The following is a 23009-nucleotide window of genomic DNA, read 5'->3' on the forward strand; positions in this document are numbered from 1 at the left end:
CGAGTTAGATGGTATTTCAGCACGGCTTTAAGGTAGGAAGAGACGTGTGCCCGTTAATGTACCCACGAGCCTTCCGTCCTTAATCGTTCACTCCTTTTATGTGCGGTAGCACTTGTGCTCTTTGGTTAAGGGTCGCAGTTTGACACCAAGGGGAACTGTTACAGCCCGGAAAGCCGGGAGAAGTCCGGTCCCCGTTTATCCCGGCCCCAGCATGCGTTCCTGTTCTCCCTCGGCCAGCCCCGTTGTAATTATCCGGCGCCTCTTTTAATTAAGAGGAGGAGTCGCTCGGCGACGACCCCCGCTCTGCCCGGCGGCGCGCAGCCCCACACCGCCCCTCGGCCGGGCGGGACCCTCGCGTGGCCACGGGCAGCCCCGGCCCGGTTGCCCAGCCCGGTTGCCCAGCCCGCCCTGCTCTCCCGGGCCGCCCGCAGGGGTGCCTGGCACGGGCACCTTCTCCCGGCCTGCTCGGCTCAGCCTCCTGGCGATATTTTTCATGCTCCTTCCCCCCCCCCCCGCGCCGATTCCCTTTTTTTGTTTTCCCTTCCCCTCTTTTTATTCAGGGAAGGGGGAATTTTCCAGCCTCCTTTGCTGCTTTTCCCTCTTTCCCGGGTTCGCTCCTCTCTCCCTCTCCCCCTTCCCCTCAGTTTCCGTGCCCCTCGCCCCCCCGCCGCCGTTTGTTTGTCCCGGTGCCCGGACGATCATCGCGGTGTATGAAGTTCTAACTGGTTTGTGTCAGGCAGCTCTCTCTAAGCAGCCTGGCGTGACGGATTAAACATCAACTAGTTAAATAAAAATTAATATCAACTGCCTCCTAACTTCTAATGTCATGTTGTTTATAACTAATGAACTGATTAGGGGATAAACACATCAGGAAGACATTTCTGCTTCCCTGCTCTTTCGAGAGAGATTTGCAGAATTCAAAGTAAATCTCCCAGAGTCCCTCCTGGGTTTTTCCCACACCAGTTTGGGGAGGGAGGAGGGGGATTCCGTGGGGTTTGTTGGGACTAGGTCGGAGGAATCTGGTGTGTGTGTGAGGGTTAGCTGGACTTATTTAAACATCTCTCAGTGGAAGCACGTTTCAGAGAGGCAGGAGTGTGCGGCTGCGAGCAGGGCTCAGGCTGCAGCGAGGTGAGGAACCGCTCCAGACAGGTCTGGCGGCTGCTGCAGACCGAGCTGGAGACGACGTCTTAGAAAAATACTCATTGCTGCCATTATTGACTTTTGGCGTCCCATTTTAATATTTAAAATGAAACTTTTTTTTCCTTCCTTGAAGCGACAATCGATGATTTTTAAGTGTTATGAAGGAAAGCGCTCCCTCCACCTTCTTTATTTTTACAATGATCCACTTGTCTGGGGTATGCTTTTCGCCTGTCTGCGTTGTTAACATTTTCCTAAACACTTTAGAAAAAGAAACACATGCACACACAAAACCCCCAACAGCCTCATCCTGGAGAGGTCCCAAGCTTTTAAATATTGTTTGCCCAGCACCGCCGTCTCTGACAAGACAATAATAACAGGGGAAGCTTTTTAAAACCAATTTAGCAAATGCAGAAATGTAATTTTAATGAAGAATCGATAGCAGAATGGTTCATTTTTCCTGGGACTCCTTGTTGGAGCTGAGAGAGACTTTCAATCAATGGGGAGATGGAAGAGGGGGGGGTAGAAAGAGAGAAAGAAAAATATTCGCTCAGTGATGTCTTTAGCACTGGGAATTTTTCTTCTTTTCTTTGGAGCTTTGTTTTATTTATTATTTATTTTCAGTCGCGAAGCCTTTACCAAAACGCGGCCATAGGAGCAAGGAAGAGAAAAGTGGACAGATAAATGGATGGACGGATGGATGGGCAGATAGATAATCTCTGAGAAGCACAAAGCCAGGCGCTCACAGGGGCAGACTTCACAGGACTGCCTTCCGCCACCTCCAAAGTAAACGGCGGAGTCCCCGTCCCCACCACCCCAGCTGGAGGCTGCCCGGGCCCCTGCGCTGAGCGCTGCCAGCTCCCGGGTGGGCTGCGCCACCGCACGGATCCCCCCCTCCTGCCCCAGTCCCGGCGCGCTCCCCGCTCTCCCCCCGCAGCCAGAGCCCACCGCCTCCCTTTTCAACTTGGAGGAAGTTCCTCCTCTGTCCCGCGTCCCCCTCTCCCTGCCAGCCCCTCTCTGAGCACATTTTTATGGTAATAAGACAACAAATTAATCTGCTGTTGCAACAAGACTTCCCTACAGGTAGCCGGTTTGCGGGAGGGGGGCAAGGGGAAGCAGATTCAAAGTCCAGGCGCTACCCCCCCGCCCCCCTCCGCAGAACCCCCCCCCAGCCCCTTTCCTCCCCGGCTGTACAGCCCTGCTACACTGGAGCAGGTGAGTCCCTCTCCACTTTTATAAGCAGCAGCGCTGCATTTGCTTTGATTGTTATTTATTTTCCCCTCCTTTTAGCCTGTCCCGGCTCAGTAGAGCGGCGTTTCTTTGTGGCTGGCTATTTTTTTTTTTTTTTGGTGGTGGTGGTGCTCTGGTGTGTGTGTGTGTGTGTTGTTATCTAAACCGTTTAGTTTTGGGTGGTTGCGCCTAGATCTCGAAAGTCAGCGGGGGAAAGCAAGACACCCAAGCGGGGAGGAGAGAAGCGAAGAAAAGGCCGCGGCGGATCTACTGGTTTGCAGCCGTCCCGGGGAGACGGGCCATTAGGCAGAGGAGCCATGGCTCAGAGCTCAGGGAGAGCAGGTAAGGGGGAGGGGGGGGGGGGGCGCTGAATATTCAGCAGGGAAGGATGAGACGGTCACCCCCAACTCCCTCCTTTGGCAGGAGGCAGCCTGCCTCTACTCTCCTCCACACACACCCTCCTTGCCTCGCCAGATTCCCCTTATTATAACACTTGCCATCTCACCTGCTAAATGCTCCCCTTTCCTAATGGGTACCCTCTCCAGCCCCCCTCGAAGGGCTGGGTTCCCACCGTGTTTCCGTGAGAGCTTTGCGAGGACCCGCAGCGGAGCCTTGAGACGCGAACCCCAGCCGGGCCGAGCCCCGTCCCTTCCCGCCCTGCCCGCCCCGGCCGCTCTGCCTCGCCGCCCCCCTCTGGCGCCCGGGCAGGCCGTGCAAGCCACTACCACCCGCTTTCAGCCCCCGGCCTATGTTACGCTCCGGTTTTGGCGATTTGCCCCAGTCCCGGAGTTCCCTCCCGTCCGTAGAAAGTTCAGAGCATCGCCTAAACTCTTCCCCTACCGACTCTCTCCCCACCCCGTCAAACTTTGCTCGCTGTGGCGGCTGTTTTGCTTCTGGACCTGCACCGTCCGCGCCTCGGGGCGCTCCGACAGCCCAGCGCCTCGCCGGTCTCTGCGGGGCTGGGACGCGGAGCAGCTGCGTCCCGGGAGCGGGGCTGCGGCGCGCGGCGACCGGCACCGGGGCAGCATCGCCCCCGCGCGGGGCTGGGGCAGGGGCCGCGACGCTGGCTCCGCGCCCCCCGAAACCTGCCCCGCCGACGGACGGGTCTCCGGATCGCCCCCCCTTTCCCCGTCGTCAATTTTATGATTTGCAAACAAAGCTTCAAACAAACCCTGCCGGAGAGGAGAGGTTTTTCTCGGCGCTGCCGCTCGTGGTAAAAGCACAATTACGCGCTTTGGTTCCCTCAAATGACGTATATAAACGGAGCTTTTAATTTAGGGATTTTGAGGGAACAAAAGGGATAGAAACCTAAACGGAAGTTTAAAATGGAAACCTCGCCGACTGTTAGCACGGAGCCGTGCTGCTGTCCTGGCTGCCAACCGTTTGCTGAAGGGGAGGCTTGGAAAGAAAGGCTCCGGCGGGCGTTGGGAACCGGGGCTTGCAGCTCCGGTTTTCTTTTGTCATTTCTGGTGGAGTCGCAGGGTGAAATATCCCCCGTCTAGAGAGTAATTCAGATGCACAGACAGACACGTACGGGAGGCAAACAAAAACACCCGCCCTTCAGAAAACCACATCTCTTCTCTGTCGATAGATTTCTCGTATATAAATGTATGTGCACCACCTCAGTAAATCTTTATATTAAATGTTGTATGTCTGTATATACGCGTATATACACACATATACGTGCAAGCATATATTTTCATAATCGAACCAATTCAATCTATTATATATGTTGTATATTATATATAAACATGACAAAGATTCACCAAAACGTAAAGGAAAAATATAAAGGCAACGAAAAAGGCCTCCTAAAAGAAAAGGCCACAGCGACTTTTTTTCACTGTTCTGCACCGAAAATCCTCTAAGTCGAAACTGAAAAAACCTTCAGAAAGTTTGCAACCCCCTCCGTTCCTTTTCCCTTCTGTGTTTTTAAAGGATCTGCCGAAGTCCCTTTGCATCTGAGGTTTAAATAGGGAGATCAATAGAAAACAGTTGTAATGATCTAATTAATTATGGCAAAATTAAAAGCGAGTAGAAAATCAATCTCTGATGGTGTTGAAGATGGAATTAAATTGATAGTCCATCTGTTCACCTCCTAGACCGTATAAATATGCAACCCAAGGACGGAGCTAATGGGATCAAGCTGCCTGGGAGACTCTTTCTCAATCTCTCTCTCTTCTTTTTACTTCTTTCCTTCCCGAAGTTCAGCCCTGCAAACCCAGGCTGCCCGTGCTCCCACTCGCAGCCCTGTGTTTACCCAGCGTTACTCCCATCGCTGGAGACACGCAAAAGACGTTTGTGCCGAGCAATTCAAACCGACAACACCAGCCCGCAAATCTGAGGGTAAAAAGCCGTATGGTTGGGGGGGGGGGTGTAAAAAAGGGAAGCTGAGAAGACAGCGTTCAGTGACAGTGTGTTCCCTGTCGTGCTGGTTTTAAATCAAACGGACAGGCTTGATGATGATGATTGCAAAGAAGTAGTTTGAGGATGCTCTCCCTCCCTCTAAGCGTCTTTTTTACATCGGTCGGGGATTCAGAAAAGTGAGCCATTTCTTTAGCCAAATTTCTATAAAATACCGTGTGTGCGCTGGCAGGGAGAGGCGACACATTGAATTAGTTTTGCTTGTCGGGTTTTTCCGACCCTGTGAAGCTCTAAGGGCAGGGACCCAACGGGAGGACCTCGGTGCCGCCCTGTCCCGACGCCGGCCCCCTCCGCATACCTGCCCTGTGCCCTCTGGGCCAGCCTTCCCCGGGTGGGCACTGGGCACCCCTGCGCCGGGCTTTCCCGGGCTTCCCACAGCCACCCGCCTACCCGCCGCGGTGGCATTCTGCACTACCAGCGCCACTTAAAAAGAAGGAGAATTGGAGTCATGCTAAATTAGAGAGAGACCACGGAATTCCTATATTTGCCCGTTTAAAAAACAAAGTAATAAAGAAATACCCTTTTTTCCCCATTTCCCCGCTGATTTGTAGGTGCGGAGCGCACGCAAACGGGAGAGAGAACTAGCACGAGCTGTCAGGCTGGAGGAGTTCCCCGCCATCCCGTCCCCTTTTTAATTGTGAAAAATGAAAGCTAGGTGCTGCGGTGCCGTTGGAGAACAACCGAACAAAACGATGATGTTTATTGCCGGGGTTAGAGCTGCGTGGGGTGGGACGGAGTGCGGGGGGGGTGGGGGGGTGTCGTTTAAATAAGTGAAGCCTAAATATAAATCACCTAAGACGGGGGGTCCCAGGCCCGGCTCTAACCGCGTGTGCATACCCCCACCGCCGCGCCGTGACTCTGGCGTGCGTGTGGGGGCGAAAAAATCGACCATGTCTCACCAGGTTGTGCTAATTTAGCTCTGCCAGACCCCGAGAGCCGACGGGGAGAGTCCCGCCGGCTTCTCCTGCTGCCCCCAGCGCCGGGCCGGGGCTGGAGCCGGTCCCGGAGACCAGTGCAGGACCGGGGCGGGAGGGGGGGGGGAGGGCGGGCCTGGCCGGGCGCTGCCTGCGGGGACTTCCCTGCCAAAGTTTGTCTTCCCCTCACACTTCCCCATCCGGCCAGAAAGAGTGCCCGGGGGGAGCAGCCTGCAGCACCAATCGGATTTATTAATTGATGTATTGAAAAGAGGGATTGATTGACATCTCCTAATGGAAATTACAGCCCCGCTTTCCTGCTGCACGCTGCCCTCCCGGCTATCCCTTCATAAAGAAACCCTTGAGGCGAAAGGTAGATTTTCATTTAAAGTGCCCCCGTCCTCAATTTCACAGATTAGATACATTTTAAACACAGACACACATATTGCAAATTAGAAGCTAATTTAATTATAAATCAAAACTGGGCATAAATCTGCACTCACCACAAAGGATCCATTTAGCAGAATGCAACCACCTCCCCTAACCCTGGAAAACTGCCTTGCAGAAATAACATTGTATATACATTGCCAAAGTTATGGATTGTGCACAGTTCAAAGAGATCCACGGGAGATATTTTTCCCCACGCTGGGGGAGGGGTAAAGCCCCGTGTGACAGAAATTAGCCGATCACATGGTGACAATTTCTTTTTCTCCTAGAGAAAGGAATTCTCCGATAAATAAAAGTTTGCATAGATGTAGAAGGTTGTAATTCTGAACTTACAGGCTGGGAGGGAGTCGGAAGCGGCAGATTTTTGAAGTCCAGCAGGTCAGGATCAACAAACGCGCTCACACACGCACATACACACACACACACGCACGCACCCACAGAGCCGGGGTTCGTATTGATTGGTGACGTTTGGTTTGCAAACCTCAGAGAGGAGAGGAAGGAGGGAAGAGATCAGGGTGCAAGAGAGGAGAAGGCAAGACAGGCAGCTAGGAAAAGCGCTCCGCGGCTCGGAAGAGCTCCATCCCTCCATCCCGGATCCGCTCGTCCTCTCTCCTCTGCTGCGCGCCGTTCTCCCTCGCCCGCACAGTTGCTCCCCGACTCCGTCCCTCTCCCGAGCCTGCCCAGCTGAGGCAGCCAGGGGAGCTGGAGGGGAGATTTGGTGTCGGCTCACAGTTCAGTCCTTCCCCGCCCCCTCCACCTTCCAGCTCCTCTTTTTAAGTTAAAATTCTCCCTTTCTCTCCTTTTATTCTCTCCTTCTCTTCCTCCACCACGCTTAGAGACCCCCCCCTCCTTCTTTCAGCCCCTCCGTTTCCCCGCACACTCCATCCCCCAGCTTCTCGCTCTGTGTCTTCCTCCTCAGATGCACTAAACTCCGAGGCCATTAACAGCTGATGGTAAAGTGGAATGACTCTTCCTGCCACTCTTTTTAATTAGGCGCCGAACTTGGGCTTTCGCGGTCCCCAGTCAGGGGAAGGGAAGGAGCCAGACCCCCTGTGCAAAGGGGACAGGCGGAGAGAGAACTGAAATCGCCCGGTTTCCCGGCTTTCCCAGAAGAAGGGGAGGGAGGGGAAAGTTTCCCCACTAACTTACTACCAGTTTCTCCTGAAGCCCTGCAAACCCCCGCCTTCACACACCCACCCACCCCCCGCCGATTCCAGCACGGCTTCGCAAGCAGGACCCCCCGCGCCCGGCCGGGCAAGCCCCAACCCTCACCTGCGGCTCTCGCACCGGGCGGAGGGGCCGCGCCAGGTCCTTTGTTGGTGCGTTTCCAGCCTTTGTTTAGCGGTGGAAACGAGCCTGCCTTCCCCGACCCAGCTCCCGGCGCATCCCCTCGGACCGGAGAGCCGTCCGTGGCGGAGGGAAACGGGGGTAGATGCAAGACTCACAACGGGGCTTGGGAAGCGCTGCCAGAAAAGCGACCGGGGCAACTTTCTCTGGGGAGGTGGATTCGTGTGTGTATAGAAATTGTCCGGGCTCAGCTTGGTTGGGAAGGAAAAAAAGACGGGAAGAGAAGAGGAAAAGGAAGAAAGACGAAAGGGAGAGAAAGGGAGAGGAAGGAAGGAAGGAAGGAAGGAAGGAAGGAAGGAAGGAAGGAAGGAAGGAAGGAAGGAAGGAAGGAAAAGAGGGAAAGACGGGGAAGGCGTGAGAGAAGGAAAGAAGATGGGGGAGAAAGAGAGAGAAAAACGGAAAGAGAAAGAGAAAGTGAGAGAAAGAAAAAGAGAAAGAAAAGAAAGAAAAATAAAGGGAAGGAAAATAGAGTAAGAGAGAAAGAGGAAAAGAAATAAGGAAAGGGTGGAGGGGAGGAAGGGGAGGGAGAGAAGGAGAGATAGAGAGAAAGAAGGAAAGAAGAAAAAAAGTCTCGAGGCGTATCTATCACTTTCTAATGCATGTGCGAAGAAGTCTGCTTCCAACTTCCCCCGCCGGCCCTGCGGAGGGAGCGGAGCGCAGCGGCCACCCCTCTCCCCGGCAGGTCTCTTTGTGCGATCATTTTTTGGAGATGTGAATCCCAGGCAGTCATTACCACACTTTGGCCCCTCTGACTGCTGGAATTACCCTTTCCGGGGACTTTAATGGGCAAGCCATAGGGTTTTTCGCTGATCCGCAGCAGTTTTCGCTCCCTCCCCGTTTTTATGGGTGTATTATAGTTAGGGGTTATATAAATGTTTTTGCGTGTGATAACTGTAAATCCTAACATTTGCAAATGGCCCGGAGGCAAACTAACCTTGGACGGGCAGAGAGAGGGAGGGAGGGAGGGTCTCCCATTACTGCTGATTAAAAGGAGACTTTAATAAGCGTCTAATTCACTCATCGGGAGTTTTATGGAGAAATTAGAGGAGGACAAAAAAAAGACATCTCCAGCGTGGGGGGAGGAGGCAGCAGAGGGGGGCTCCCACGCCTCTACCCCAGCGGCAGCCCAGGCCAAAGGAAAGAGGCAGCTGGGCCTCGCCAGTGCAACGGCCTCCCATCACGAGAGGGGCAGGAGGGTTCACATCTGGGCCAGCTCCTTTGGGGCAGAGGAGCAGCACGGACCCCCCCGCCCTCACCCTCCACCGCCGCTCGGGGGCAAAGAAACGAACAAGCAGAGGAGCGGAGGGGCTCCGGGACCGGGGGACAGACAAAGGGATAGATCCATGGCGGGGGGTTGTGGCGAGCGGGCAGTGCCGGCCCGCGGAGGCCGCCTTGCTGGGAGCCAGGTCCGGGGACCCCGCTTGCAGGGAGGGCTCCCCCAGTCCTGGGCCGGGTGGGAGGCTCGGAGGCAGGGGATGGATCGAGGCCGAAGCACGGCGCCGGGAGCCGTGTGCCCGCTCCCTCCCTGCCTGCTTGGGGAGGGAGGGGGCAGGCTCGGGCGGTCAGCGCCGAGGTTGTCCCCGTCCCCATATGTCTGTGGCCCGGGAGGCTTAGAGACTCGCCTCAGCTCCGGCCGGCCCGGTGCGCTAAGAGGCGGCTTTGTTGCAGAAGTGTCTCTTCACATTGTTGGCTTTTTCCCCCCCTCTTTCTTTCTTTTTTTTTTTTTTTTTTTTTTTTCCCCCTCAATGAGGCTGTAAAAGGTCTCCGGCTTGTCTCGTTTTTGTGGCAAACGCTCTCTTGTAAAGAGAAGAGGTTAAAGTGTCGGTGACTGAATAAAGAGCAGCACACGTGGGCTATTACCATTCAGGGCAAACAAATGCAGAGAAGGGAAAAGCCAGCAGCAGGCAGGGCGAGGGGGGAGCGCGGCCCCCCCGGCGCACACACGCACCCGCCCCGCTGGCAGGGCCCGTCCGCCGGCCTCCTCGCGGCCCCGGCGTCCCCCAGACATGCAACCCACCCATGGCTCACAAAAGAGCGAGAGAAAGAGAGAGGGGGAGACATGAGGGGGTCTTAGATGGGAAAAAAAGAAAGTAGCTTTAGGGGGAATGTGCTGTGGAGTGTGAAATTGCAGCCCGTGGTGCTCCATATTGTACCAGAAGCTCTCCAAAAACTCATCCTCCAACGTGACCAGAGGTGCTTAGAGGGGGAGAGAGAGAGGGAGAGGGGCTCGGAGACACGGGGGGAGGGGAAGGATGGGGGTCTTTTATTCTTTTCGCGCTCTCTTTTTTATTAATTGTTCGTTTAAAACCTAACTTTGTGTTTATTTGTTGAACTCGGCCACCAAGAGCAACTCGGGTCTCCTGGGCAGAGCGGTTGGGGGGGGGGGGGGGCGGGGAGAGGCGGCAGGGCCCTGCCTGCCTCCCCTCGCCCTGCCTGGCCCGGGAAAAACCTCTCAAGCCAGTTTTGATCCCGCTCCCACATCTCCACGCTGCTGCCCGGCACCCCAGCCCTGCCCCTTCGCCCTTTCCCTCCGGGGAAGATCTGATCCCCAGCACCCCTACAGCAGTAGGGATCCCTGGTCTGGACGTCCCTTTTCCCCGAGTGCTCGCTGGGGAGAGGCAGCGGGTTGTCTCCTCAGGCTAGAAATCACTGGGTCCTCAGACAAAGCACCCCAAAAGTCGTCCAGGAAGCTTTTATCAAAGCTCCCCCTTCATTGAAGACCCCTCTCACACACACGCTGACTCCTTCCCTTAAACGCTCACATCCCTGGGCTTTTTTTTTTCTTTTTCCCTTCTTTATCTTTTCACAGCCAGGGATTTCGCCCCCGAGTTTCCCACGCGAGGTTAAATTAGTTGTCGCAGGTCAGTAAAATACATATAGATGGTCAGCACAGATTTATCCTGTAAATTCGTAAATATGGTGCTGGGTAGTATTAAGGGCAGAGCTAAACCTCCTCCAAACTACCAACGTTTAGGCTGAAAGCGCTCGCACGCTTGGCAAGGGGAAGAAGGCAGGAGATGTGTTGAGCAGAGGAGTTAGCGGCATCCCGAGGTGGTATAAATACAAAACTTCTGCCCCCACAGTACGCCCTCCCGCTAGCCATAGGTCGTGTTTAACTGGTTTCCAGTGTAATCCGCGACAGATAACCCGTAAAAAACTGGGAAACTGGGAGCCAACGTGGGCGCAAGCCCTGGCTCTGGAGACAACGACGATCGCAGACACAACAATTTTGCTCAAGGCCTGACTTTTCCAAGGGGCTCCCCCCGCCGTCCGACCCCTATTGTTCTCGGGCGGAGCGCCCTTCCCAGGCTGGCAGCGAAGGAGAGGAGGCAATTGCCGAGAACAGCGTTTGTTTAACCGGCTTCCCAGGGACAAGGCGAGCTCGGCAAGTTGGCGAAGCCAAGGCAGCACAGGAGAACTAAAAAGACTTCGGAGGGGAGCTGACAGGGCCCTCGCGGTCATGTGTATTGGGGCCGGGGGTGGAAAATAGGATCAATGGAGAAGATTTTGGCTTGATCAGCTGGAGAAAGCCGGCTAATGAAGCAGATCGAAAGATAACTATCGCCGCAATTCCCCCCAAAAGTTTATTTTTCTTGAAATTTCCGCAGAGAGGCGGGCGCCTCTTTTGAAGTGTAAATGTTTCTAGCTTGGGGGGGGGTGGGTTAGCGAAGGAGAGGGAGATCCTCAGATCCTCTTTGAGAAAGAATGAAAGAAATAAACGAAGGGGGAAGAAAAGAAAAAAGAAAAAAGAAAAAAGAAAAAAGAAAAGAGAAGAGAAGAGAAGAGAAGAGAAGAGAAGAGAAGAGAAGAGAAGAGAAGAGAAGAGAAGAGAAAAAAGACGGCAAGGTTCATTTAAAGTGAGACAGGGAGAAAAAGCACCCAGTGTTGGTGAGGTGGGAATAGGTTGGGGAGAAGCGTGCAGAGCCGTGGGAGAGGGAAGAGGCCCGTGGCCTCGGCCTCTCCCGGTCCCGCAGGACACATCGCCGTGCCCGGGGCCGTGGGGACACGCCGGTATTTTTAATCTGGGCGACAGAAATTGTTCGGTGGATTTAAATGTTGACAAAGCTATTCTTCCAGGAAGTCTGGTGTGGGAACGGGCACCAGGTGATGTTGTGGTATGTGTGGTGGGGGAAGGGGACAGCGAAAGGGGAGCCTCTCCTCTCCTCTCCTCTCCTCTCCTCTCCTCTCCTCTCCTCTCCTCTCCTCTCCTCTCCTCTCCTCTCCTCTCCTCTCCTCTCCTCTCCTCTCCTCTCCTCTCCCCCTCCCGAGAAAGTGGTCTTGCTTTACCAGGCTCGGGGCTCCCGCGTTTACACGGGCTACTTCCGCGCCGTAGAACTCAAGCTTCGTTTCGCAGAGCGCTCACGTTGTGTATTTCTCGAGTCTCTTCTTCCTTCCTTTCTCCTCACTGAGATGGGGAAGCAGCAATAGCGAGTGAGGAAACTACGGGAAAATACATTCTCGGGAGGAGATTTGAGGTCCTCCGGCCCCGGCCCACCACCAAGCTGCTATCTCCTCACCGTACAATCAACAGTTACAAAGGCCCAGAGCATCTCTGTGAGAGACAAAATGAACTCCCCAAGTGTTAATGACTGCACAGGGCGGGGGGGCGATGAGGAAGTTCCCTGAAAGCAGGGGCCCTGGGGATGGGCGGTTAGGTAAGGCAGAAAAAACGCCGGAGGATGTACCCTTCCACCCGGCATGGCTGGGGCTCCTACCCTCACCTCCCGCCTCTGCCTCCGGGCTTGGCTGCATGCCCGAGCCCGGCCCGTAGGGTGTAGGGCCATCGGGGCTGCTTGGGGTGGAGGGGAGGGGAACTGCGGGAAGACGAGAAGCGACCTAGACCGCTCGGCGGAGCAAAGCGATTAAAGGGCCGTTTCCAGCCACAGACGGCGCGGGAGCAGCGGGCTGGCGGAAGGGGTTAACGGCGGTGGCGACTAGCGCGCTCCCACCCCGCCGCTAACAGGACTTGTTGTTGTTGTTGTGGGACTTAAAAGCCACCGGGCCGGGCCGCGCCGCCCCGCCGGCAGGTGCGTGTGCGGGGCCGGGGATCGTGGCTGCCCCGCTGCCGGCCCGCGCCCGCCGCCGCCCCTTCCCCGCGCCGCCAAGCCGACCGGAGGGCGCCATCTAGGGGCCGCGGCGGGGAGCGCTGCCGCCGCCCCGCACCTGCGCCCGGCCGCCCCCTCCGCCCCTGCGAGGGGGGCGGCCCCGGCTGGCCGGGGAGAGCGGCTGATAAAGGGGGTCCGCGGCTGAGCGGGGGGCGTCGTGGGCCCGGCGCGGGTGGGCGAGCTGCAGCCGGCGGGGCAGGGCCGGGGGCCGCGGCGGTGAGGGTGCATCCCCGGCCCGGCGGCGCGGCTGCCCGCGGAGCGCAGCGGCCGCTTGCAAACTTGGCGTCCGGCGGGAGTTCCCCGGGTGAGGCGGAGAGGCGCCTTCTCCAGCCGGGCAGCAGCGAACATCGCTCCTGACCGGGCAGCGGAGAGCCCCCACTCGTGTGGAAAACGCACCCTGCGTGGGGATGCTGTCAGGGGCTGCTGGTACTTGCGTTTCGGCTATGCCCGCCGTGCCTCTCCGTAGCGCAGACCCGGGAACTGAGCGCTGGCTTTACATGTAACCGTCGATGGTGTAAAAAATAATTTTTCTTTTTTAAATCATCCTTTTTGCACACAAGAGAAAGAGAGAGGGGAGTGTGGGGAGAGAAAGATAAAACATCAGCTGAAGTGCCAAAATGATTTATGAGACAGTGGAAAATATTTCATAAAGATCTCTCAGAGATTCTTTACTTACACCAGTTAGAAAACAAAGGGGCTGTTCCGTGACGGATAAGCGGAGGGATGGGGAAGGATGAAGGAGGAAAAGAGGAGAAGAAGAAAGTACATTTCAGGTGATGATACACTCGCACTTTGAAAATCAAAATTGAGCTCACAGCTACTTTATCTTTTTACCCCTGGTTATTACACTAAGGCGGCGTTTCTCCCTTGCTCTCTGTCGCTCTGCTAGGTCAAAGCCTATTTTAGCCGTAGACCTATTTGTGAAATAATTCTTAAATCCCACTGTAGCATCAGAAAAAGAAAAAAAGCAGTAGCAATGTGGAAAGTGGGAGGTTAGATTCGCTGTTATTTCCCCAAATGCACGTGAGGGGAAACTTTGCAATGACCGCAATGGGCCCAACCTATTGGTTCAAAGAGGTGCAAGAAGCTCGCTCTTTTTTTCTCTCTTTCTTTTTCTCTCCTTCCCTGTCTCTCTTTTTCTTTCTCTCTTCCTCTCAGTCTCTCTAGCTTCTATTTATTTTTCTTTCTTTTTCTTCTTTATGTCTTTTCCTCTTGATCTCTTTCTCTCCTCTCTTGATCGCTCTCCTTTTCCTTTTCCTTTCTCTCTCTCCCTCACCTCCTTTCTCCCGTTCTCTCCCTGTCCGTCTCCCACTCTAAACCGCAAACCACGGAAGCCTTGATGTGTATCGAATTCCCCCCTCCTGTTTCACCCCGAGTAAAGTCTCCGGTAAAAAAGAGCGGGGCGTGAGATGGGAGACGAAACTACCAAGCCGTGTGTGCGTGCGTATGTGCGTGTGTTAAATAAGGGAGTTAAAGATCCAGAGCCGCAAGTGACAACAAAGCAGGGCTCAAGTCCCTTCCCGCGGGCCGGGCAGGGGCGCCGCCGTCCCGCACACGCGTGGCCCGGGGCGCTCCGGCGCGCAGGGCCGGGACTCCCCCGCCGCCGGGTCCCGAAGGCGGCGGCCCCCCCGCGCCGAGCGCCGCCGGCCCGGCCCTCCTCTCTCCTCTCCCCTCTCCTCTCCTCTCCTGGCCGCGCTCGGCTCGGCGCGCTGGCGAATCAGAGAGTGTCGGAATCTATTGCCTTTGTCTGACAAGTCATCCATCTCCGGGGAGGCGGGCGGGGGGCTGAGGGCGCTGCGGCTTTTAGAGAGACACACACCGGGAGCGGAGGCTCCAGTCTCCGGCCCCGGCTCCTCGCAAGCACTTCCCACCTCGGGCGAAAGTCCGCCGGGCGCCGGATCCTCCGCCCGGCCGAGAGGAGGGGGCGCGCCCGCCCGCCGCTCGCAGCTTTCCGGGGATTGCTACTCCGCTTTGAACTTAAATGAACTAGCCCCGGACCGCAGGAGGAGGAGGGAGAGCCGCGTCCTCCTGCGCCTTCTGCCGCCTGGCCGCACCTTGCTCCGGCACCCCCTCCCCGCCGCCGGGGATGCTCTGAGCCCTCCCAGCCATGACACCCACCTGCCCCTCGGCGCCGCCAGCCCCTCGCTCCCACGGACTCTGCTGACTCCGCCGGCCCCGCCGCCCCGGCCTCTCAGAGCCGGCGCAGCCCTCCCGCCCCCCGGAAAGTACTTCGCTCCCCGCTCCGCCGGGCAGGGGGGCCAGCGCACCCCGCCGCTCCCCTCCTCTCCTCTCCTTGTGTGCTTTTTTTTGTTTTGGTTTGGTTTGTTTTTTTGTTATTTTTTTTCTCCCCTAAGTCTTGAAGTTGAGTTTTAGAGGCGACACGGCGGCTTCAGCCGATTTCTTCCCCTTCCTTTGCCTCCCCATGGATATGCACTGCAAGGCAGACCCCTTCTCAGCAATGCACCGTGAGTACTGGAGCCCGGCTCCTTCCGCTGCTCTCCCTCTTTCTCATCCTTCCATTCCTCCTTCCCCAACCATTCTTCCTCACCTGATCCTCCTCCAGGTCCATCCTTTCACCGCCAGCCTCTCCGCCCTTGGCCGAGCCCGGGCTTAGAGAGGCGTTCATGAAGGCAGGACGGGCACCGCCGGCCCCGGCGGCAGAGCGAGGGTCCCGGGCAGCCCCGGGCCCCGGGGGGAGCAGAGCTCCGTGCCGGCGGTGGGGCAGGGGCCAGGACCCCCAGCCCGGGGGGCAGAGAGCTGTGTGCGGCTGTGCCTGTGCTGCGTGCCGTGTGTGTGCGAAAGAACACTCCCCCGAAACAGATCTTTCCTCCGCAAAGGCACTTTCCCCATCGTCCCTCAGACAACACGAGTTTATTCCGACTCGTGTCAGCCCCCGAGCTGGACCCATTCCCTGTCCCTAGAGAGGAAGGGAAGCCAGGGCTTCCCGCAACCCTGCGTGGCTCTAAACCCACAGTTTCCCTCGCGGTCTGGTGCTGTTTGCTTTGATTTCGGATTTCGGTGGCAGCGAAGGAGAGACGCCAGTTTGAAATTAATGGCGGGTTGGTCGGTGGCTCTTCCGTGCTTTGGTTTGGTTAAAGGTTGGACTGCGGGAAAAATAGGACAATTGTATGGCTGGGAGATGTGGCGGCTTCGGAGCCTCCCAAGAAGTCAGGATCCCTTCTGGTTTATTTACCAGATCCCCGGTGTACATTTTAAATGCATTCCTGCCACAGAGGAAAGTGCATTCGTGACATATTTTAACTTTAAAGAAGCTTTCTATAAGAGAGGGACGAAGGAAAGCGAAAAGACCCCCTTTACCAGGGAGTGTAACAAGGCATTTTCAGGGATTTTAATTTTACTGCAGTGAGGGAAAATCCGAGATTAAAATTAAAGAAAAATAAATACAAATAGGAAGCCGAGATTGAGAGCATCTTGAGTCAGGAAATGAATAATTAAGAGCAATTTGTAACTTTTGACACCGAAACTTTTGAGGACACGCCCTGCCCGCTGCATAAAAAAACCCCGAAAACATATAAAATGGAAATGCTAGAGGTTTAAAAAATCCCGATTTTGCCGTGAGAAGGAAGGCGCAGAAATATAAACCCACGATTGGATCCCCAAACGTGAATGTAGGTAACTGTCTTCCTGTTTCCAAATTAATGATTTCCAGGATACCTTGCTAAAAATGTAGGGTTTAATTTTCGAAGCCCTTTAACAGAATAATAGTCCGTGCATTAGAGGTTATTTTTAGTTTTCAGCGCTGCGACCTGCTTTCAGACGCGATTGCAGTAATTCTGCCTCCGGTACGATCCGGAACATGCAGGCAGCCGAAAGAGGCGTTTCACTGTCTCTGATTAAAAAAACCCCAACAAACCCATAACAAAACTCCAGAGAGATTCGTCAACAATTTTGGCTTCCGATTAAAAAAAATTTTAAAAATCAACATTTTATTTGTTCCCTAAAATGTATTTCTAGAGCTACAGACCTAGATATTAGTGAGCAATTAAAATACATGCGGGCGCGGGCTCCTGACACACACAGAGACAGCAAAACACGATCCGTACGAAAGCGGTACGACTGGCCGAGTATATGTATATACAGACGCCGGCACTTACACGCAGACAAATACACGTAAATATCTTACTGCTCCGATAAAATAACCTTAGAAAAGCACGGGGCAGATCAAAACAAACTCGTGTGAAAAATATCCGGGCTGCAATAATTTGAATTATTAATTTTTAATCTTTTTTGCATCTGTTGCCTTTTAATACTTTGTAACGCGAGTTATAAAAGGTACTTTGAATTATTTATCATGGACTTGCCGAAGAAATTGCTGTCTGTAACTTTAGAGGCAACATGTGCAGAAGGGCTCCTGAACAAATGAAGAAAACACACAACAACATATATCCGCGGGTTTTAGTAGAGGGAGATAAATATCCCCCCCTCCCCTCTGAAACCCTAAATATGTTTTAAGAAAGACTAACAAAAGAATGCAACAAATAACCGCGGCTCATCGGGGAAGGGACGGGGAAGCCAGCCGGCGCCCTGGCCGAGGCGGCTGGGAGGGGATATGTGGAGGTGTTACTGAAGGTGTGGGGGAGATGGAAAAAACTCTATTTGTGCGAAAGGACTTGGATCGATCGCAGGGCAATGAGAGTTTCCACTAAGTTCAGAGCCAATAAGTCAGTGTCAGAAGCAGGAGAGAAAAAAATCTCACAGAAAATACAAACAGATCATTTTTCAGCAAACTGCAAAACGAACTAAGATCTCTTGGCGAGGAAGATACAGAAGGTTAGGGTTGTGTGAAAGGAAAGCTTTAATACAGTGTACACTCCACAGCTATATCAGCTGGATATTCCAGAGATAGAGACACCCAGGTAGCAGCGCCAGCAAAGCTGCACCGCCTGCGAGTGTGCATCTCCCCACACGCCCGGGCAAAGGCAAACTGCTCCCGTCTCTAACGCAGACCACCCCAGGTGCAAGCGGTTCACAACCGCCTGTCTTGCTGAGTCCCAAAAGGAGATATTTCCCTTTATTCCCGTCATTCCTCCTGTCCACGCTTATCAAGGTGCATACTTATTTTTCCCCAAGTTATTTCTCGAAATGAAGAAAGATCGGGAAAAAAGCGATCCTAGCAGTCCTATGTGAGAGAGCGCGGGTTTTTGCCTGGAAAGGGGGAACAGAGGAAAACGGAGCATTTTAAGTTCTCCCTGAATTTGGGGGGGGGGGGGGGGAGAGAAGACGGAACCGTGCGAGTCATATTTTCAATTTTATTTTTTTCTTTTTTTTTGCTGGAGGATTTTTCTTTTAAAGATCGAAAGCTGAGGAGAGAGAGGGTCTGTCTGTAAACGAACACTGGCGCGGGACACAAAATATTCTTTTTCTCTCTCCCTCCCCCTACATTTCTTTCCCTTTCTCTTTTTCTCTCTGAATCCCTTCAACTCGCATCCGAAAATAACGGGAGAGGACGCGTTGCATGGGGGACATGCCGCGGGGTGAGGGAGGGAGGGGTTCGCGAGTAGCTGTAATTGACAATGTGACAGAAAATCGTGGAAAGAAAATGAAAGGAGAGAGGAAAAGCCCAAGAGTAGAGAGAAGGGAACCTGCGGCAGGGTCTGCCCGGAGCCGCTAAGCAGCTGAGCTCCGGAGTTTGGGAGCGCATCTCTCCCCAACTCTTGGGAGAGAAGCCGGAGCGGGCACTGCCGCCGTCCTCGCCCCAGCACAATGGCCCTGAGAAGCCGCCGCTCCGGCGTCCCGGGCGAGGACCGCGGGAGGGAGAGGTGCTCTCCGGCCCTGGGAGGGGAGATGGCGTACGGGGGGGACAGTCCCGGCTAGCCTTCGGCTCGGGAAAAATCACCCTGCCTTGTCTTTCCTTCCCATCTTTCTCCTCTCCCTTTCTTTCTTCCTCTTTTCTTTTTTCCTCTTTTCTTTCTTCCTTTCTCTCTCCCTCTTTTTCCTCTTTCTTCCTTTTTCTTTCTCTCTTTATCTTTCCTTCTCTATTTTTCTCTCGTTATCTTTCTTTCTCCCATTCTCTTTCTCCTTCCCCCCCCCCTTTCTTTCTCCCTTTTTCTCTTCTTTCTCTCCCCCACGTCTTGTTCCCCCCTCTCGACCCCCCGCCATCACCTCCATCCATCGGTAGTGACTGGAGATTTTCCAGTACGAGTGGCGAAGAATCCACGACTAACGGTGTGTTTCTGGTGTGCGTGGGTTGTTGTGTTTTTTTTATTTCTCTTTCCCCAGCAGGGCACGGGGGTGTGAACCAGCTCGGGGGGGTGTTTGTGAACGGCAGGCCCCTACCTGACGTGGTGAGACAAAGGATAGTGGAGCTGGCTCACCAGGGGGTGCGACCCTGTGACATTTCCAGGCAGCTGCGGGTCAGCCACGGTTGTGTCAGCAAGATCCTGGGCAGGTAAGGAAAGAGGCAGCTCCTTTCCCTCCCCTGGGACAGCACGGGTGCATCCCTTCCCCGCTCCGGTGTGACCTCCCGCCTTTCCCGCGGCGCCGGGCTCTCCCCGCTACTTCCCCGAGCGGCCCTGGCACCTCTGAGCCGTGGGAGCCCGCAGCGGAGCAGGGCCCCCTCCTCCAACCGGGAAGGACGTGCTCTCCCCCTTCCCCCCCCTCCCCCGAGGTGTTTGGAAACTCCTGGGAAGACAAACAATTTGCGAGGGGTGGGTGGGACGGCGGGAAAGAGAAGGGACGGGGGGGGGGGAGAAAAAAAACGAAAGAACGACCGTAAAAAAAAAAAATCAACACAAAAAAAATCCCCCAACTCACAACAATCCGTGAGCGGCCTTAGCAAATGCACGGGTAAATAAATAAACAACGGGGCAAATAAATAAATACCCACGGTAACCTATCGCCGCTAAGTGTGGTGTGAAATATCGCCAGAGGCAAGCCGGGGAGGGGGGGAACTGGCGCCCCCGGGCCCGGCCGCTTGGATGGGAGCGGTGTCAGCAGGCGGCAGAGCCCCAGACGCCTGTGCGTGTGGTGTGTGCGCTGCCGTGCCCTCTGCAGAGGACGGGTCAGAGCCAATGGCCAGCGGGGAGATGGGCTGGAGCTGCCCCGTCCGAGCACCCGCACCCGAGGGACCCGGGGTGGGGGGAATAAACCGCGCTCCCGCACCCACAGCCCTGCCAGCGCCCCGATCGCGGCGAGCGGAGCTTGCCGGCCGGGAGAAGCCGGCCGGGAGAGCCGGGGGCGGGAGGCGTGAGCCCAGCGCTGCCCGCTCCCCGCACCCCCTCCCCGGCCGCCCGGCCCGGCCCCGCAGTCTGCGGGCTTCGCCTCCCGCCGGCCGCATCGGGACGAGGGTTCCTGTTTTGTTTCCCGATCCCCGGGCCTGAAATGAGTGTGTGCGTGTAAGGCGGGGGAAGGAGGAGGTAGCGAACAGTCCAGCGCCCCTCGCTTCTCACACACACAAAAAAAAAAAGAGGGAAAAAAAAAAAAAAGGAAAGCGGGAGCGAGCCCTGGAGAGGAGAAGGGCTCCCCCAGCCCCAGGCGGCCCGGCGCCCTGCGGAGCCGCGCCATGCGGCACCCGTGCCGCCGCGGCCCGACGCCGCGCACCGGCGGGCCGAAGCCGAGGTGGGGGCGCGGTGCCGGGAGCGAGGCCGGGGGTCGCAACGCGCTCCGAGGGGCAGCCGGGCACCGGGAGCTCGGGGACGGCGGGGATGTTCTGGGCACGGCAGGCCGTTGACCGTCCTTTGTGCAGGTATTACGAGACGGGGAGCATCAAGCCCGGCGTGATCGGCGGCTCCAAACCCAAAGTGGCCACCCCCAAAGTAGTGGATAAAATCGCCGAGTACAAGAGACAAAACCCGACAATGTTCGCCTGGGAGATCCGGGACAGGCTACTGGCCGAGGGCATCTGCGACAACGACACGGTCCCCAGCGTCTCCTCCATAAACAGGTAAGAGCAAGCCCGCAGCCTCGTTCGCGGCCCAATCGCCTCTTTACGGCCCCATAAAACCTCTCTCCGCAACGCGGACGGTACAATCCTTCCTCGGTCAGGTTAGATCCAGCCCCCCCGGCCGCAGCGGGACCCCTGGGCACGGCCGGCCAGCCCCCGGCCCAGCAGGCGCTCCCCGGCTCCACCGTGACCCCCGAGCCCGGTCCCGGGCAGCGGGTCTGCCCCGGGGCTCGTTGCTGCACACCGCAGGGCTGCAGCTTGCGCCGGCCGCCTGGCCCGGGGCGGGCAGCGCTGCTGCGAGAGCAGATGAGCTCCCCGCCGAGCAGCCCGGCGGTGCCGCAAGGTTTGGGGGCTGTTCGGGCTGGCGGGGTGACGGGCGGCGGGAGCCGGGTTTTCCCCTGTCCCTCCAACACCCCTCCCGGGGTGTAAATGACCGCCAGCCTTGCCAGGGTATTAGGGCTCTGAGCCGAAAAGCTGCCGTTATCCGCTGCCAGACCGGGTTCACAGCCCCGAGCCGCTGAGTGCTGGAGGAAGGCTTCCCTTGCACCCCCTCCCCTGGTTCACCCCTCATCGCTAGCCCGAGGGAACGGCTAAACTTGCAAGGCGGTTCCTTCCCCCGGCTGGGGAGCGCTGCTCCCTGCGGTGCCTGCGGCTCCCGGCTCGGGCTGATCCCTGCCCTGGCAGGAGGCTGGAAGCAGCGAGATTGATTCAGCATTAGCGAACAATTTCCCCCCATCTCCTCCCCCAGCTGTTAGGGTGCGACTTTTGTTGGTGGAGGGACTCAGATTTGGTCGCAGGTTTGAGGTGACAAAAATAACCATATGATAGGAAAAAAAAAAAAAAGGATCGATGCAGGAGAAAAAGGCCGGTGATAGATGTAATCAAGTACTAATACACTGCAAAGCACTCAGACTGCTCACATGCCTGCATGTTCAAACGCAACATATGTATCAGATCTTCACACTTTGGCAACACATGACACTCTTATGCACGCAGTAAAAGTAATTATTCTGGTTCACTGTAATGTATGTACTGATACCTTCACTATGCCCACAGAAATACAACCTCTAGAAACAGAGTATCAGGGATATTTGCAAAGGGTGCATATGTAGGCACAAAATACCTCACCAACAGAGTAAGAATACATGAAATTTTGCACGCAAACCCAAATATACGGCACTTCCCACTCAAATAAATGTATAATGGGTATATGTAAATATGCACGCAGGCTTTTGTAGTGTCCGCATAGATAAAAATGCACAAGTCAGTATATTGGCCCTTTTGATATATAACAAGTTTAGCCAGATTTTTTTTTTTTTTTTAAACCTGGTGTATTTATAGCAAGGGAAGCAAAAAATAAATAGCAGGGAAACCGCAGTGGTATTTTTTGTCTTGCGCTTTTCATGGCAGATTTATCAAAATATGTCTAATAACTCAGACTGTGTATTTCTAAATCTGGCATCCTATATAAATGGGTTTTAATATTTTGCAAATGATATGGAATTATCCCAAATCATCTTGAAAACAGCAGGTAGAATTAGCTAGTGGAATGTACCTTGGCTAAGAAAGATTCCCTCAGACACACTGTCTCTATAATATACTGCTAGGCTACCCTAGGAAATTATCCCTGTGTGTGCCATCTGTATTAAAATGGTTATTAAGTTATGAACAGGGTAACATAATACTGATCGGCTAATTATACACCCTCCTAAAAAACCTCCAGGTCTCTGTTACTCTCTCAGTCAGGTATTGAAATAATAACAGTTTGACATTCAGACACCTTACAAAGGCAGCTGCGGAAGGACAGCCAGCTATCCCTGGGAGGAATTAAGCTGATGGTACAGGAGTCCAGAGGAACGGCTGTGGGCTCTTTGGAGGAATAGCATATAGGGACCAACACACATGTATACTTCCGCTAGCTCAAGGGATGTTAGCATCCAAATGTCACTGAAGTCACAGCCTTACGTCTGCCGGACCCAGCGCCTCACGTCTGGGTTGCGCTGTCCCGTGTATAAGGTTGAGAGTCAGGTTTTGCTCCCACCTTTGATACCAGTTTGCGGCAGGGCTTTGGGGGTTTTGTACCTCAGTTTCCCCACCATGGAAAAGATGAGCGATCCTTCTCAGAATGAGGTGGGAAGAGATGTCAGTTAGACAGTGCTTCCAAAATGCTTTGAGAAGGACAAGTGCTTTGTAGCTGCTAAGTATTATTATATTAAAGATGCTCAGCTGTGACCCACCATGTTTGATTCATACTGCGATGGCATTTCTATAGTCACCAAGGCACAAGAGAATTTTGGCTTCATATTATTAAGTTTTTCCCCATTGCTTTTAAAAATTCAGGCTCAGCTTCCTACTGTTCACCTTTGTACGGGGCTCCCCAAAACTCACATCCATGAGGAAGTGAGCCCATCATATCACAGGTCACAAAATTTGCAAGTCTGTGCTAGGCAAGAACAAGAGATCGAAGTGGGAAAAATTGCAGCAGAACAGGAAATAGCAAGTATA

At 54.9% G+C, this 23009-nt stretch overlaps 1 protein-coding gene across 15 annotated transcripts in view; it reads left to right on the top strand.

Moving 5' to 3' along the window:
- The first annotated feature begins 2263 nt into the window (after positions 1-2263).
- PAX2 (paired box 2) overlaps positions 2264-23009 on the top strand; it is a 101115-nt gene continuing 80369 nt past the window's right edge. For 7 of the 15 annotated variants that reach the window (XR_008577856.1, XM_054831481.1, XM_054831482.1 and 4 more), the window contains exons 1-5: positions 2264-2352; positions 2561-2709; positions 14956-15066; positions 18842-19010; positions 20307-20504. Coding sequence is in view for 14 of the 15 variants with exons in the window: in XM_054831481.1 (XP_054687456.1) it covers positions 2685-2709; positions 14956-15066; positions 18842-19010; positions 20307-20504 (503 nt within the window). In the remaining variant the exon portion in view is untranslated. Of the gene's footprint in view, positions 2353-2560; positions 2710-14955; positions 15067-18199; positions 19011-20306; positions 20505-23009 lie in introns of those variants that run through there. The other 8 variants (XM_054831485.1, XM_054831480.1, XM_054831472.1 and 5 more) reach the window with 6 other exon arrangements.

Source organism: Grus americana, chromosome 7, assembly GCF_028858705.1.
Source record: "Grus americana isolate bGruAme1 chromosome 7, bGruAme1.mat, whole genome shotgun sequence".
In the NCBI taxonomy this organism is placed as follows: domain Eukaryota; kingdom Metazoa; phylum Chordata; class Aves; order Gruiformes; family Gruidae; genus Grus; species Grus americana.